Source organism: Aquarana catesbeiana, linkage group LG03 (genome assembly GCF_042186555.1).
Source record: "Aquarana catesbeiana isolate 2022-GZ linkage group LG03, ASM4218655v1, whole genome shotgun sequence".
NCBI lineage: Eukaryota > Metazoa > Chordata > Amphibia > Anura > Ranidae > Aquarana > Aquarana catesbeiana.
Window position 1 is genome coordinate 344,025,157 of NC_133326.1, and position 18,807 is coordinate 344,043,963.

General features: G+C 40.7%; 1 protein-coding gene across 1 annotated transcript in view; it reads left to right on the top strand.

The window, feature by feature from the left end:
• SH3TC2 (SH3 domain and tetratricopeptide repeats 2) overlaps nt 1-18,807 on the top strand; it is a 190,077-nt gene that overhangs the window by 68,769 nt on the left and 102,501 nt on the right. Inside the window, 2 exon segments of the mRNA XM_073620584.1 lie at nt 2,402-2,527; nt 11,274-11,369. Of these exon segments, the coding sequence (XP_073476685.1) occupies nt 2,402-2,527; nt 11,274-11,369 (222 nt within the window).

Sequence of the window (18,807 nt, forward strand, 5' to 3'; positions counted from 1 at the left end):
TCCTCCCCTTCTATAAAGAGGAACTGCAGTCTGCTCATATAATTTGTAATAAAAATATCTTTGCCACTCTGGCTTTCATCATTTTAACTGTTGGCAGCTGAAGCTGCTGTATGTTCACTTCCTGGATTTACACAGACACACATAGGCACACCTCCAGCTCTGCAGCACTCATTGGCCCTCTTATGACTCACCCCACCTCCCTTCCTGGCAAACTCTCACAAGAGTGAGAGAGAGAGCTGTGCAGGATGTCATGAGCCTAGGCTTTTTTCCAGACAAGAAACAGGAAGTGGGCTGTATAAATTATTTACTGGCAGAAAAGAAATGTTTTACTATCCAAAGTTAAAACAACAAGGGTAGAGGATTTAATAGATGGAAAGATGAAAAAATGACTGAAGTTCCACTTTAACTGACTCCAACCCATTTCCTGATAGAACAGAGCATTAGGAGTCAGGCTGCACATGCTCAGTTGGTTGTGTATTGCTAGAGAGTTTTTTTTTTTCTTGGGAGAGTGCATGTGATCAGCACATGGCCAATTGGCGCTGTCCAGACAAAGGCTCCATGCACACTAGGAGCAGAAAAAACGTCAATGTTTTTAGCTTAAAAACAAGGCACAAAAGACGCAATTTGAAAGCATATTGTACAAAGTTTAGGTGAGTCTATGAGAGTTTAAGAGCATTTCGTTTATAGGCCTTTTTTGCACTACACGCCCCTCTGCAAAAGCCAGGAAATGATGTACAGAGTAGAATGAAAACTCCACCTAGAAGCTTTAGCCAGGCACTGATAGAAGTCACAAGACTGCTCTAACTGCTAATGAGAAAACTCAGTTTATATTTACTAAAATAATTGCATTTCCATGTTCTGTGTACTGTGGGAGACCAGATATAGTGATTACAGGGTTCTGGGTTTAGTAACATTTTAAGCATTAAAGGTGTTGTAAAGTCAGAGGTTTTTTTATCTTAATGCATTCTATGCATTAAGATAAAAAAACCTTCTGTGTATGCCAGCCTCCCCAGCACCTCCCTAATACTTACCTGAGCCCCATCTCTGTCCAGCAAAGTCCACGAGTCCCTCGGACATCCGGGACTCTCCTCCTGATTAGCTGAGACACAGCAGCGGCGCCATTGGCTCCCACGGTTGTCAATCAAAGTCAGTTAGTTAATCAGGGGATAGAGCGGAAGGGGTTGAACAGCTGCTCTGTGTCTGAATGGACAAAGGGGGCTGTGACTCGGCTCGGGTGCCCCCCCTAGCAAGCTGCTTGATGTGGGGGCACTCGACAGGAGGGAGGGGCCAGTAGCAACGAAGAGGGACCCAAGAAGAGGAGGATCTGAGCTGCTCTGTACAAAACACAAGGCGGGTAAGTATAACATGTTTGTTATTTAAAGAAAAAAAAACAAGACTTTACAATCACTTTAAAATAAATAGAATGACATTCTTTAGTGCAACCGCAGTGTTTGTTGAACAGAATTAGTAACAACTCATTAATTGGTATCACTTGTTGCTTGGAACTGATCTTTAAGGTGTACATCAGTGCCTTAATGCCAAAATACCAGCTGATCAGGGCATATCTCTACTATGGGGTCTATTATGCTATGATTGCCTATATGTTAATATTTTTTAATTAACATGATGTTATGTGCTCTTCATACAGTCCATTCTGGATTATTTTCTTTTTTTTTTTTTGCATCTTCCTCAGGAACAGGAACCGCAGAGACAATCTTAGAATAAAGACTTGAATCTCTAGAGTGTTTTGTTCGTAGCTGACAGTTTCCTGTGCAATTGTTCCTTTGCTTAAATAAAGGCATTAGCTAATTTTCCTCCCACAGTCTGTATAGTATGTGTCACTCCGAAGAATCTCTTAACAGATTCTGGACTGCGTACGTTCCACGTGCACTTTCATTTTCTCCTGGGCTCTTTTCTACATACCTACCTTATCGGCAAGACTGCCCCTTCCCTCAATATTCTTCTCTTGTGTAATTCTCGATTTTTACAGCCTCTACTATTTTTTTTTTTTTTTTTTATTCCTACTGACGTGCTCATAGAGTAAACAAGGTTCACCTTTTTTCAACACAGATATCTCCATGGATACTGGCAATCCCCCCCCTCCTTCCCCCCCCCCCCCTCCTTTCCCTACCCCATGCATTTGAAATACCAGCCTTAAATAGATGAGAATTGGTACAGATATAGAAATGAAAGCTGATAAGAAATGCCACAAGGCTTGAGACTTCTGCGTTCTGCAGCAAACCTTAACCCCTTTCACGTAACATTTGACTATGTCTAGCCAAGGCATTACTCAGGCAGCTGGAAGGTATGGTTGGACTGATTTTAATACATTGCATCGCTGTTACTATGTACTGCCATCTGTTTCGAAGCATTCCTTTTTAATATATTCCACCATCTTCAGTGTCCACTGCAGGTAGAGGCTCCATAGACAGCACAGACTCTGGATTCCTGGCCAGCTGGTCACTTTGGCAAAGCTGCAGCACACACCGGCAAGAACGATGTCCCGACGAGGAAACAATGGCATCAGGCAAGTAATTGTCTAAGATTTGCTCCTCTGGAATTTCTATATTTGTCTATAGGCTTTTGAAGTTAGAATTGGATATATTCATAGGCATGATCTGCATGTCCATTAAATAAGCAATAGTCTTCTGTCCATTAAGATAGAAGAGAAGATAGAATAGAATAGCTGAGCTGCTTTAGCTAGTGCGGTAATATTTTAACAGACAATTGTTCGCTTGGTCTCCCTAGCAACATTTAACACTACTTCATCTTCACCCTGTACAATTCATCACATACGGTACATCTTTTATAAAGCATAATGCAGATTTTACTCGGACCATTGGCACAAATCATTCATGATTATGCAAGTTGCCAACGTTGGTTATGACAAGTGTTTCTATTCTTGTATGAATATATATATTGCTTTTTCAGACTAGAAGACAGAGTGCAGTGGCATGATTTTTATCTTTACGAAATCTTCATCAAAATGGAATAGTTTTATGGATGCAGCATCTGTCATTCTGCTCCATACAGCAGGGATGTGTGCCATTTGGATCTCAACCCCCTAATTAAAACGGGCACATTGATTGGGCATTGCATACTCTGCACAGTCAACCGCACTGTGTACACCAGTGTCTGATTATTGTAACATAAACATAGCAGTTTGAAGAAGCAAATCATTAAAAGCTGTAACTTTAGGTGCGCACAATGCAAATGACTATAGGATGTGATTAGAATAACTCATCTGTGCTGCAGAGATTTGTTGATGAAAAGTGATTTTGTGGCTTATAAAGGCCATAACCAGTGAATAGTTACATACATTCTTTTATATATATAAAGCTCTTGTTCATTATGCTTACAGTTTTTTTTATCTAGCAGTATATTTATTTTGTGCATCCAGATTAAAAACAGATTTTGGTAATAATTAAGAAGAAAGTAAGTCATGTACTAATATAGTAGTCAGTTGACTGCTGGGCACTATGTTTAGGCAACTTTCTGAAACGAAAAAGAGGGACACACTTTAGCATGCAATGGGGTTGATTTAATAAAGGCAAATAGAATCTGCCCTTTGCAAATGCAGTTGCACTCATTTTCCCCAGACCTTAGTGAATGTGGTGAAGCTTCAAGTGATATTAAAGCTTATTTTTTTTTTAATTAAAATAATATGTTATACTTACCTGCTCTATGCAATGGTATTCCACAGAACAGCCCTTATCCTCTTCTTCTGGGGTCCCCCCTCCGCCGTTCCTGGCTCTTCTTCTTGGACGAGTACCCCCATAGAAAGCCGCTTTCTATGGGGGCACTCATGTGAACTGGCTCCTGAGCTACCCGGTCTGCGTCTGTAGACACAGAAAGGGAGGCCACCCCCCACTCCCTCATCACAGGATTTGATTCACAGGAACCAATGGCTCCCTCTGCTAGCATTCTGTCTAGTGAGGAGGGAAAGAGCTGAGAGAACCACTGCTCTTGTGCACAGCTCTGGATCGAGATCGGGCTCAGGTATTAGGGGCGCTGGGGAGGATTCTGCAGCACGGGTTTTTTTTAACCTTAATGCATAGAATGTAATAAGGTAGAAAAAAATTAAGGCTTTAGAACCACTTTCACTTCATAAAGAATACCCAATCAGGTTCTAAGAAATTGAAAAAAAAAACAGCATTTTTGCTTGCACATGATTGGATGATGGAATTCAGACGAGCTTCTCCTCATTCACTAAGCTCTGGGGACAATGAGCGCAACTGCACTTGCAAAGTGCACAGTCTATTTGCCTTTAATAAATCAACCCCAGTATGAAGGCACATTCCTGCCATGGCCCATGTTACATAGACCACAAAGATCTAATATGCAGGGAATGAGCACATAAGCACTTTTTTGATCGCTATTTTTCCTTTATATTACCCTTTCAAAATAACAAATGCAGCATACATTTTTTTTGGCAGTAAAATAGAACATTTTGTATAGAGATGTACACATCAAACCGAAAAGAAGGACAACTGAGACTGCACAAGGGTCAGAGGGATTTGGTCTCAAGAGGGGTGCTATTATTATTACTGTTAATTGTAATGGTATATCAACTTTGTTCTTGTTTAATAAATAAGATAGTACAATGATGGAACACCAGTTGCAGCAGCAGTAGGATTTAGGCCTGCTCATATTACCAGTTTCATTGAATACTAGTGGCATTGTATTTGATGGGCTTTTTTTTCTCAAACAATAGGTGCTGGAACTCAACCACGACCCCCCCAAAACCCTCCCCCCACACACACCCTCCAAATCACGTCAAATAGTGGGTATGGTCATAGTTCACAAACAGTAGAAGGGTCTTAAAGGGGGATTAAATATCAGGATTGCATTACATACAGTGTGCAGAATTCATGGGGGTTACACACACAGTGCAGAGCTGTCACTTGTAAACACAGAAACCAGACTTCTGTGTTTACAAGTGATTGTGGTGAGCAGGCACCAAAGGGTCTGAGCCAGAGGTGGTGGAACTGAGTTCCACCAAGTTCCCCCTGAAAAAAAGCCCTGAGTATATCTAAGGTTTGCCCAAAAAATATGGTATAAAGCCATTATTCCGCATTTGCTTGTTTTTCAGCATGGTGTTTATGTAGCTGAGAACTAGCTATCTGTACACTTACTTTCTTTATACAGTGATCAATGTTTAGCCAGTCCTTAGTACAATGTCCAGGTGCAAATGTCCCCAGGAATGTAAGACAAGCAACCATGGAGATGACAGGGCAGTTAACATACTTGTTGTTAACCCCACTAATATGTACACAAGGAATTACAATGTATGGAACTTTTCATGCAGGAGGACGATGCCTGCTTTACATTTGCATTGTGGTTCCTGCCAAATAATCCAGGGTTTCTGTAGAAACCTGAGTCATGTTTGTGTTAGCTAACATTGAATTGTAATTTAATATTGAAAGGACATTTATTAATATGCAGTGCTTTATTCTTCTTTCAAGCATGCCTTTCAAATTAATTAATTACCAGGTAAGCATTGATATCTTTGCAAAAGTCTGCTTACTTACTGAAAGCTGTAGTTTCTCTTTTGGGTTGATTTAGTAAATGGTGTGCAGAGTGTAGTAATTAATGACAACCAATCAGAGATCCCCTCTGCTTGGTAGAAATCACCTTAGTTAGGGGTAACTTGGATGCCGATATAACAAGGTCAGAATGTTAGATAACGATTCTCTCTCTATATGTATGTATATATATATATATATATATATATATACAGTATATATGTATATTTTGAGTGTGATTATCTAAATATGTAACATGAGTATAGCTGGCCTTAAATGAGTAGATTGTAGAATGAATTTCCATACTAAAATTCTTATTTCATTCAACAACATGACAAATGTTGTCCAAAAGTTCTTTAAAAGTAACTCAAAGTACTTCAAAGTTTCTGTTACTTTGAAATTCAATGAAACCCCTCTCTATAGCTGTATGCGGTCGCACACCTGCTTCCTCAACATACAATACATGGTTAACAGCCCTACATTGTATGTGATGACACTGATACTGAGGGACCTCCCATGCTGAAAGCTGCCGAAGCAGGGTACATAGTAAGTAATGCAGCTTCCCCTAGACCTACCGAGCATTTAAACCTAAAGTTTGTATAATTCCCCAGAGTTGGGCTCTAAAACAACCTATCCCTATCCTCTCTAGCTGCTTGTACTGTAAAGTAATTCATTCTCAAGGATTCTAAAAGATCCTTAAAGATCACAACAAAGACTCTAAAGTCATGTTAGTTTACATGCGTACAGGTATAGATGTAAACCCTTGGACACAGGCTGCTTAAGTCCAGGGGTATAAGGCCGTACCTTTACGCGGGTATATATACTCGGATCTGTGTTTACCAGTTCACAGATATATATATATATATATATATATATATATATATATATATACGGGTGGCTGTCTGGAACACCTGTGACTCCTGGGTATGGGATTTTTCCTCCATTTCCGTCCATTTGAATGTAGCCTAACACCTTAGAATTATCTGCTGTGTGTTTACATTAGGGGGGTGATAGGCTGCCTGTATTTTGGTGCATAGAAAGTATTAGAAAAATAGGTAAAACTTCAGTGCCTCTGTTGTGTACTTTGAAATTAATTTCTGCACAACACTTATAGTTACAGAGGTGAATGAGGGCTTGTTTTAGAGTGATGTGACTACTTGACAATGTGGGGCTGATTTACTAAAACTTAAGAGTGCAAAATCTATTGCAGCTGTGCATGATAACCAATTAGCTTGATCAACTTCAGCTTGTTCAATTAAAATTTTACAAAAAAAGCTGGAAGCTGATTGGTTTCTATACAGAGCTGCACCAGATTTTGCACCCCCCAGTTTTAGTAAATCAACCCCTATGAAACATGTGCACATACTTCTCAATATATGTCAATAATTTGATGTGGACAGTATGGGCACAGGTTCACTTTAAGTGTTACATGTTTCCATGTTTTTTGAGAAACTGGGCTTCCTATAGCAGTTGGTGAAGAAACCAGTATTACAGCACAGGTAACGCTGTCTGCACTGGGAGGCTTAGGAGAATGATGTTCAGGCAGAACTAGCCATTCAGCAGCTTTGCCTGAACCTCTCTTTCGACTGTTGTTAAAAGCCCCAAACATCATTTTCTGCAGTGCCGCATTTACCATTTAGACCCCTTTTACACCAGCCTACCACCTATTGTTCTATCTGGAGAGGAGGATGTCAGCAGATATGTGTTCTCTGACACCCGCTGACATCTGATCCAGTCCACTAAAAACAGGTGGATGGGGATATGGCCACCATCAGTCTGGCGAATCGGATGACAGCCGGATGGAAACGGACAGGCGGTCCGTTTCCATCCTATCGCCCTATAGAGAAGAGCAGGATGTGTCCGCATCCGTTCTTCATAGCGGAGCAGACACGAACCTGTCATCCACCTGCTCAGTGGGGATTAGCGGAGAGATCCCCCCGATGATCAGAGTCCGCCCCATCTGAAAGGGGCCTTATTTGTTTAAGTAAACATTATTGCTATTAGAATTTTTTTAATTTAGCTACAGTACGAGTTTGGTCTGAGTTTGGTCTGCTGGTGAGGACTTTGATATTTTTGAAGGCCTCTTGTTTGCATCAACATTCACTAAAGTCTTCTTTAAGAAAAAGATCACCTCTTGTATGACTCCTCTTTTAGATGCCTTTGTACATGTCATTAATGTGAATAATAACAGGTACTTTAATTTTCATAACGTTTCCCTATGAGGTATTTTTTAATAAGTTATTTATTTTATGTTAGATTATTAAAATCGATACGAGCCACCCAGTACTTACATAGCAATATATTAAACTATGTTATTTATTGTATTATTTTCAGATTAATTCTACAGCCAGAAGTACCATTTCTATCTGTCATCAGGGTACATATCACACTAGACTAGATGTGTGCTTAACTGATTACAATGAATATTCTACACAGTGTTTCTGTTTTTATTCGCTTATGACCCCAGGATACCACAGTCTTGCTGTGAGCAAGGACCTTTATACTCAAGTTACATATTTTGAATTATTCTGCTCAAAACTCCCTCATCAGCCTTTTGTTAGCCAAGATTCAAAAAGATAGGGATGATCTTTGAACGTTTAGTAAAAGCAAAAAGGAGGCATGGGCCATAGTATACTATCAGATCTCCAAATGTATTTTTAAACCTTTATTAGCATTGTAATAGCAGGAATTTGATTGATCATTACAAGCATTGTCTCTACATTACTTTCCCCTGTGTTGTATTTTGAGGGCTTTTACATGCATCTGACATACTTCTTCTGGTGAAACACTAGTTGCTTAAAGTGTACTTGTAGTCAATGTATTCTCAGAAAACGGACTCTGCTACCCACAGGTAATTTTAGCCACTTTTCAGTGGACCCTAGTAGCTTAGAGACTTGGGACTTCCTATACTGGGGCTTTAGTCTCCTGCACTTTGCATTTGTCTCATCACTACCGTGGCATGAACGGATGCTTTTGGCTTCCCCCCTGTACTTTACTTTTCTAACATCCCTAAGAGGAGCAGCCTTTGTAACCAATAACATAGTATGAGAGGATGCTCTTGACTTTCCCCTGTACTTTAGTTTTTGTCCCATCCCTAAGAGGAGCAGCCTTTGTAACCAATACAGTAGTATTAGAGGATGCTCTTGACTTCCCCCTGTACTTTACTTTTGACCCATCACTAAGAGGAGCAGCCTTTATAACCAATACCGTGGTATGAGAGGATGCTCTGACTCCCACCTGAAGTCGATTTTTGCATTATAAAGCATATTTCTTGGCTTTAAGGCACTCTGAAACGGAGCTGAAGGTATCTGCTAACACCTGGAGGTGCTTGCTATTGCTATGAAAGGTCATTTTGTAAAGAATACATTGGCTACAGTGCAAAGAGCAGTCATGATCTTCACAAAGGAATAGCCCACAGCTATAATCAACAATTTATTGCAGACAGATCAGCGAAATGTATGTTCTATCTATGGTTTGGTTGAAAACCATTTCTTTGTATAATATCATAGAATATTAGTCATTTATGCACACTTGGAACTTTCCATTAGCCAGCTTTTTGTCAGACAGTTGGATATGTCAGAGACATCATTATTTGCTCTCTGTTTATCAGTGAGGTGATGACAAGTAGACAAGTCCCTGCATCATGAAAATTACAGTTATAAGGATCCAAACAAGTTTTTCCAGGAGTCTGAAGTTCCTGTGTTTGTGTGCTGTAGAAAAGCACCTAAAACAAATAACTCCTAGACGAAAGCTCTTTCAGAGCATTCAGTGGTGATTCTAGTCTCTGCTGCCCAAGTTGAACCTCAAATTAATATGTACTAAAGTAGAACTTTACCAAGCATTTTGCACCAAACTTAATTAGTTTCCCCATGGAAGCTCTTCATTTGTTTTGTTCAGCATATTAAGAGGTAAAAGAGGGAAAACAGGTATAACAGTATGAAATAGACATAAAGTATTTCACTACAATTTTGGAAATCTTTTCATTAAATCACACATTTCATGCTGTCTGTGAGGAAATATTTATTTACTGAATTTGAGAAATCAGCATACATCAATTGCATGATTCTTTTTAGAATACATTTTACTGTACAGTATTTCTGATTAAATTTAAATTGTTCTATTTTCAAACGACCAAATTTGTGTAGTTTAAGTGCTGCTGGTCATTTCTTGTGACTTAACAACTTTTTTGTCTGGACCTCTTTAATCCCACAACCTATCTTTGAAACAGTTGGACAAATAGTTCTCTCCTAGGGCTTGGGCAGCGGGTATCTACCTGTTTTTTTTCTTATGTGCATTATTTGAACATAACAGCCCTATTCCAACCCTAGTGAATCCAAGTTATCATGCACATGCAAAACAGGACAAAGTTGCAAGGATGCAACGTTGTGTGAAAGATCTGCACTGTGGGTATTAGCAGTCATCAAGCTGCTAAAGAACATCTTGCTACCTGTGTATGTAAGCCTTGCTATTACCTAAAAAATAAATTAAGGTGGTGTAGTGTGCAGACATTCCCAGTTGCCAGTGGTATGTTTGGTACTCATTCCCTGATGCCAGTGGTGTGTTTAGTACACATTTCCTGGTGCCCAGTGGTATGTTTGGTACCCATTACCTGGTGTCCAGTGGTATGTTATATATTCCTGTTTTCCTTTCTTCGTGTTCAGTGGTATGTTTGGTACCCATTCCCTAGTGCCAGTAGTGTGTTTAGTACACATTTTTTAGTGCCCAGTGGCATGTTTGGTACCCATTACCTGGTGGGTAGTGGTATGTTTTATATTCCTGTTTTCCTTTCTTGATGTCCACTGATATGTTTGATACTCATTCCTTGATGCCAGTGGTGTGTTTCGTACACATTTCCTGGTGCCCAGTGGAATGTTTGGTATCCATTATCTGGTGTACAGTGGTATCTTATATATTCCTGTTTCCTTTGTTGAAGTCCAGTGGTATGTTTGGTACCCATTCTCTGGTGCCAGTGGTGTGTTTAGTGCACATTTCCTGGTGCCCAGTGGTATGTTTGGTACCCATTACCTGGTGGCTAATGGTATGTTATATACTCCTGTTTTCCTTTCTTGATGTCCAGTGGTATGTTTAGTACCTATTCCCTGGTGCCAGTAGTACATTTACACATCTCCTGGTAACCAGTGGTATGTTTGGTACTCATTACCTGCTGGCCAGTGGTATGTTTGGTACCCATTCCCTGATGCTCAGTGGTATTTTATATATTCCTGTTTTTCTTTTTTGATATCCAGTTGTATACTGGTACCCATTCAGTAGTGACTACTAGTAGGTTTTGTACCTACTCCCCAGTGCTCGGGGGTATTTTAGATACCTATTCTTTGGTACTCATTAGTATGTTTGGTATCGTTCTATTGTACCCAATTGGTGCCCATTCCCTGGTAATCAGTGATATGTTTGATATTCATATCCTGGTACCTAGTGGGAGCTTTGGTACCTTTTCCCTGGAGCCCAATTGGTTTTCTGATATCTATTTCTGGTGCCCAATGGAATATCTGATATCCATTCCCTGGTGCCATATTCCCTACGTATTTTCATTGAAAGAAATCAACAGTGTTGCTTTTAGAAAAAGATTTAAGCATAGCACCTAATTTTTCTCTTTGTCAATGATGATTAGTGTTCTAGCATAAATGTAATGAATACACAACATGTATTGTTTTTTTTTGTTTCTACAAATAGCTGTATAATACTTAATTCCAGTTGCATGAGGAGTCTCCATGCTTTGTGTCTCCATAGATGACCCGGAGGATTCAGAGCTTGGCTCTGTGGCCGAGGGGACCCCACTGGGGAAGGACTGTATCTCCCTGGGAGTGGGAGAAGGATTTACCACTGGTAATACCGGGCATAAAACAGGACACATTCTTTAAAAGACCTTGGTCATTAAAGGCTTTATATTCATTTATTATATTATTTAGCTTGTTAAAGATACGTCTTTCTAAAACGGATGTCTCAGATTTGAGAGGACACCAACTTCTTATAACATTGAGGGGATCTTGGTAGAAAATGTTTCTCCTGTGAATTCTGATTTAAGGCCTTCTATTTCTCTCCTTGGCTTGATAGCCAGCAATGTTGTCATGCTTCTGTCCTGAGCTTCATGACCACATAGCTCAACTTCAAGATGAATGAACTAAGCTGTACTAAGAGAGTAAGGTTAGGATTTTGGGGAGAATTCTCTTCTGAGATGGCCCAGTGCTATAAGAAGCTGGTAAGTAAATAAACCCACTGACATTCAAGCCAAGTGAGATTTCAAAGTTGGAGTGGATTAGCACTTTGAAAAACAGATTCATAATATTTAAAAAGTAAAGTAAACATATTATGGTTTATTTAATGCATTTGGATAGCAAATGAAAATGTCAATTTTGGGTAGATGGCAGGTAATATCTTCTAATAAGAGTAAGAATAATTATGTTTAAATGTAATATGCAATGCTTGAAATGCAGGTAAGAGAACAAAGAGTGTATTGTTATTTTAACACAAATTATGTGAAAACTGACCAGGAAATCATGTATAATGACTATTTACCATTAATAACTCTGTATTCAAAGAGGGCCTGTCAGTTTTAAAATATGTTATTTGATAGTTTAATACAAATTTCTTCTATGTTTTAATTCCAAAAATTACAATTTTCAGGGCAGTCTTAGAAAACTGGTCTTTCTCTTGCGCAAAAGAGTGGTATTAAGTGTCAAATTAAGATACACTTCCTTTTTACATTATTGTCCCTTGTAGTATATCTTATGTGGCTAAGGAAAGCCGGGTCCTCCACTTTTTTTTTCTACCATGTTGCCTACAGTAGAAGGAAGAGAGGATGATTAGGAAAAGGGACTCCTTAAACTGGAGTCTTAACAGTGTCGGGCCAAGTATGACTATTATTGCAAAAGGATAATAAAATACATTGGAAAATTACTTGTGTTACAGTAAGTAGTGAATATACTTAAAAAAATGACAGGTCTTCTTTAATGACACGCATAATACATGTTGCTGATACTTCTAATTCTAGACTAAATACCACATAGTGCAGCTAAAATATTGCCCACAATCCAGGCCCACAAGGTGTTGAGTCTGTCTGATATTAGTTGTTGATGAATTTCTGTGAATTCAACACTGGAAAACGTTTGGTGGTTATATTTATGAACCAGAGAATCTGCAGGTGAATCTTCCTGGTGTACAAGTTTTAAATGACAATGATTGATTCACCACCAGCGAATGTTCTGTGAAGTCACATAGCTGCTTTATAAATATGCCTCATGGTGTTTTCCAAAGTAAATAGAGGCTTTGAATGTTCTGTGGAATTCTTGATGCAACATTACAAACTATTCAGATCAAGTCATATTTGAAATACTCTATAGCTGTCAAATAGGCACAACATAAAGGCTTGGTTCACATTGTGTGGGATCTAGAGGAACAGTGAGTGTTTACTGGTGACATTCTGTCCCTGGCTGGGGCACTTTCCAGCCCAGTGCAGAATGGGGAGGAGGGTCAATTGTGCATGCCCATAGAAAATAACAGGCAGCTGTTATGAATTCTACAGTGTTTGGGCCACTGACTGCCTATCTATTATGTTGCTTGGTGCTTGGCTGTGCTGATTGTGATTGGATATGCTGTGGCTGGAATTTGCAGTGTGTTTAAACTCCCATGCGAGAGGATTTAAGGTGAAACTAAAACTAACTTGTCCAAATCTGCAAGCAGGCAACTCCTTCAAAGAGAAGAAAAGGCACCGCTCACCAACCCAGTGCATTAGTATGTAGATGAATGTGGCCTCAGCCAGCGCCACTCTAACCACATCCCCCTGATGTATTTCTCCCTACTCACCGGGGGCTTGGTCTCTGTGACCAAGCCCCGGTGAGCAGGGCGAAACATGTCAGGGGGCGTGGCTGGAACAGCACTGGCTGAGGCCACATTCATCTACATACTAATGCGCCGGATTAGTGAGAGGTGTCTTTTCTTCTCTTTGATAATGCTCTTATACCTCTGAATGGTGCACTGACGCCAGCTCCCTTCACTGAGAGATCTCTGTCTCAGCTTTACGTGTGAAGGAGCCCCAGGGGTGCCACTGGCAATTGCAACTAAGTGCTCATTCACAAGTGCAGCAGGCACTTATGCTCCTCTGAAAAGCGATCCGAGTGTATTTGACAGGTGGCGAGGAGGCAATATGATGCCTCCTCACCACCAGATTTAAACCCATGATTTCCGTGCAATGCATGTTATTGCGACACAGTAGCACAGCAACTAGATGTTTAAATCAGGTGTGAGGAGGCGACACTGTACCCGGTGATCTTTGACTTCTCCCATGTTGCTCAGGTAGAGGAAAAAGTAGGGGAAAAAAGTTACAAAGTATACTTCCCATTTACCCAGGCTTCTATAGTACAGGAGGTGAAGTCATCATCCTGGTGAAGAGATCCCTGGGAATGTTAATTGCTCCAAATCTCACATGAAGATGCTGCAACAAAATTTATAATAATCTTCCCAGTGAGATTTGGGCTATTCAGCCGAGATTTGGGCTACTCAGCATTCCCCAGGATCACGCCAGAAGGATGATGACTTCATCTTCACCTAGGAACCACAGGCAGAACATGGGGAAAACATATTATCTGACTTTTTTACCCATGTATTTTATTTCAAAGCTCTGCTTCACCTTTAACAGAAATGTTAATTGAAGCGCCACACCACTGCTAAAAGGTCCAGTGTTGTTTTTCCACTTTCCTCAAGTCCACCTTTAAGACCATGTTACATGTTTCACCCATATTTAGGGTATAACATGTAACAAGTTGCCAAGTGGACTACCTCACCTCCAGAAAGTCCCCCCTTCACCCTCTATAACTTGCAGGGGCTCTTCTCCCCCCGAAACTGCTGTCATATTTTAAATTTGGAATGGCTGTGTGGGGCTCTGCCTCGTTCAATCACATAGATCTGTGAATGAATAAACTACAAGTCGGTGGAAGACATGGTATAGATGCAGCTTTGTTCTATTTAGGTAAGCAGCAAAAGTTGTTGACTTACATGCTTAGGGTATTCAGTGATGGCTTTGATTACCCACTCTGCCCAAAATTCTCCTGCTAATGCTGCAGGTAAAAATATGTGGATGCCTCGAATTTGAGGCACCTACTGATAGAAGAAGTTTGTCGCTTGATCCATCATCCAGCCAGTTCAGGCCAGATTGCTTAACAATTGTTATGGCATTTGTTTCTAGTAGATAACAGGATTATTTATTCTCAGAATTATATTGTTTTAGTTTGGTTGGATTTTATAATTTCCCCCCCTAAAGTAAAGGCTGGCTCTAGGCTTGTCTGCAAGGCCTTCTCTTTTGTATAAACCTGCGGGCTTGGGTTGTGCAAGTGTACATGTTCACACATCCGTTATTTGTGAAGACATCAGAGCTTGGATTAATGCATCTATTTCCATCTGCTATCTACTGGCTATGGCCACCTGCCTTTTTTTCTTTTTTTTTTTTTGGTTAGCCCTGCAGGGACCATTGCAGAAAATTGATTACTATGGAGGGATTTTATCGGCCCTTTGTCCTATTTACCCAGTTGGGACCTTAGACAATGGTACAAATTGTTGTAAACCCTGTGTGATTCTGATTTACCAGCACTGGCTGTCAAGATATGACCCACTGGGATGAGAAATCATCAGGCAACTATTTTTATCTGATTCTAAATCTGAAATAATGTATGTGTACTCCTCTATGCATAATTTACCAGATATGAATTATTCACTGAATATACACAACCATAAAAATAATAATAATAATTGTAGGGCCTCTCACTCCCTATAGGACAACTGTACATCCACATTTAAGGTTATCTTTAGCCCACTCTATTGATTAAAGTGTATGTAAACCCTAAGAACAAGCCTTTTTTTATTTGGTCTTTTTTTGTCTGTTAAATATATTAAGCTTTTTGTTATCTTTCAATTAGTGCATAAATATACCTGTTGAATTGGCCCCTTTCAGAATCCACTTGCTCATTGGGGGATCTCTCCACTGATCTCTGTTGAGCAGGCAGATGACAGGTCCGTGTCCACTCCGCTATGCAGAGTGGACAGGGACACAGTCCCGCTCTCCACTATAGGGCAAGGGGATGGAAACCGGACGCCTGTCCATTTTCATCTGATGCCATCCATTTCCATCTGATGCCATCTGATCCGCCGGATGGACAGGGAATAGGACCACCATCCGTCTGCTTTTGGCAAACAGGATCGGATCAGATGGCGACGGGTATCAGCAGCCATGTGTCCGGTGACATCCACCGCTCCATAGAAGAAACTGGAGGGTCCAATCAGGCCGGCCTGAAAAACTGACAGCTGGATCTGATCGGGCAGCCAGCGGGGCCAAAAATCTTAGTGGTAAATGCTCTGTTTATTATCTTTACTGCACTTATTAGCTACATTGTTTCTAGGAATCTTTAAAAGACTACAGAAGCCCTCTCCCTATGTAAAGAAGCCTAGGTGAGAGGGAGATGTCCTATAGTCCTAACAAACTTCCTGTCAATGGGTGATAACACTGCTTCTCCATGGATTGCCTGCTGGTGGTGAATGCTGGGAAAGTTTGCCAACATCAGAGTGCATAGCATCAGGTTGTGAGCAGGAATATAGTTTGGATATACTTTGATCAGTGGCCACTGGTGCTGTATATTTTGGGGGGGCGGCAAAAAAACAAGACATCCTGCCCCCCTGGCAACCCCCCCGTCGGATGGTCAGCCCACCACTTACCCCATCTACGTCGCTGGCAGCTTTGTCTCCTTCCTGCGTCTCCTCCTCCTCTGCGTCTCAGGCTTCATGGTGGCTTCCACCTCGGCGGCTTCCCTCCTCCTTCCCTCGGCACAGCAGCCAATACGATCGCTTCTCCTCTCAGCCAATCAGGTCTCGCCCACTTCCTGATTGGCCAGGAGGAGAATCAAGAAGATAATAGCAAATATTAATTCTCTATTGTCACACAACTGGGTGGGCTCGGGGCACAGTGCTCTGCGCCCCAAGCCCACCCTTTTTTTTAAGCCAAATAGAGCCTCTGGCTCTAATCATGTGCTTCTAGAAAAAAAAAAAACATTGGAATCCATGCATCCGGCGCCCTGCATGTAGAATAGGTGCTGGGCACATAGATTAGGGGGGCGGTGCCTCTGCGCCCCCCAAATGGATGGGCTGCCACTGACTTTGATCCCTCCTGTTTATTACCCATGATGGAAGAATTATAACGTGCTAGTGGCATTACTCCTAACTGGAGTACACCTGTTAACCTGTAACACCTAAAAGACTGTTGTGGAGAAGAGATAAATAGAAACAGTTGAATAATACATGCACACTGATCACAGTCTTCGCTAAGCTATCCCAGAGGGCTCTCTCCCTCCCCTCCTGTGTCTCTGTATGGGAGACACAGGGTCCGCTTGAGCCATTAGTTTGGTCAGATAGCAGAGACAGTTATGGTAATGTTCCTTCCCCTATTCTCCTGAAGAAGTTATATATGTGAATCAAGGAGACCCCTGTGGGTGCAAAGAAATTTTAGGCCTCTGGACTACTTAATGCAGAGACTGTATACAGCAAGGGGTGCGTTACCTGTGGGGATATCTCCCTAGGGTGGGAATTGCAGCTGTAATTTTAATCATTATAGGTTCTTATATAGTGCCGTAAATTTACCCAGCTTTACACACATATATATATATATATATATATATATATATATATATATATTGTACATTCACATCAGTCCCTGGCCTCAAGGAGCTTACAGTCCAAGGTCCCTAACTCACATTCATATATACACATACTGGGGCCAATTTACCTACCTGCATGTCTTTGGAGTGTGGGGAGGAAATTGGAGTATCTGGAGGAAACCCACATAGGCACAGGAAGAACATGCAAACTCCAGGCAGGTGTGGTTGTGATTCGAACCAACGACCCTGATGCTGCCAGGTGGAAATGCTAACCACTTAGGGCTTTTTCACATGGGGCGGTTCAGTGATGATCCGCCCTGTGAATATCCGCTTGCTCAGCGGGGATCGCTCCACACTGTGCAGCGACAGACCTGTCAGAGCGCCACTCTCCCCTATGGGGGATCGGGTGATGATGGACCGTAGAGTCCGTCGTCACCCGATCCGATCCGAAAACGGATGGAAAAGTAGGTTTTTCCTCTGTTATACTTTTTCGGATCAGAGCGGGTTGGATGTCAGTGGACATGTCACCGCTGACATCCGACGCTCCATAGATGTCTATGGAGGGTTAGTTCAGGTCCGCCTAAAAAACTGACAGGCGGACCTGAACGGACAGTCCGTGTGAAAGAGGCCTTAGGCTGGCCATACATTATACAATCTTCTTGTACAACTTTCCTTTAGATTTACCAAAACTATATAATATGAGGTCAAACCTAAACACTTTCAATTTGTATGCAATTAGACAGGCCCTTGCACTAAATAGTGGAAGGTAAATCTAAAGAAAATTGAATAAGAAAACTGGATGGTGTATGGCCAGCTTTAGCCACTGTGCTTCCCGTTTTTTTGTAAATACTATGTCCATGGTGATGGGACACAAGGAATGTATAAAAATGTATGTCTTTTAAGTATGATAAATACACAATCAAGTGTATTTTATTTTCAAGAGCCATGAATTAATATAAAGCACCTTAAAAAGCATCAGTAGGCTATTTTAGCAGTTGCTGTGTTCTGTGTACATAAGAGGTGTGGTGCTTTAAATTCCACTGATAGCCCACTATATACAGAATTCTTCATGAATACAGTATAAAGTAGCGTTTTCACTCACGGAAAGGAAATGTGTTACTGGCAGGTTCCCTAGGTGAAAAAAACAGAAATAATCCTAAAAAAAAAAATAAAAAAATGAAGCCACCATTTCTAAGGACCGGTATGTTGGAATATACTGCATTTTTCTTCTTGGGTTTGGATACACTTTAATCTAAGGGGATCTTAGCTTTTATAGTCACACAAATAGTCCTAACACATAGACAGATGCATACAAAAGAACTTTTAATCCCTTCAAGTTGTACGGTTTACAGGAAACAGGGACAATACAGAATACTTCCTATAACAATTATGCAGGTTTTATTCCCAGTGACAATGGTAGGAAGTACCTTACACAGCTATACACAATCTTCAAATTCATAGAAATGTTCTAAAGTTATGAAATGAAATACAAATCTGCTGTATATATAAAAAAAATAGATCTCAAGCTCTGTACAAGCAGAAACTATAATTTGTACAGTGTCTATTCTGCTGGTATTGTTGGCTCTCCAGGTATTCTGTCTGTCACAATCAACACAGCTATCAAGTAA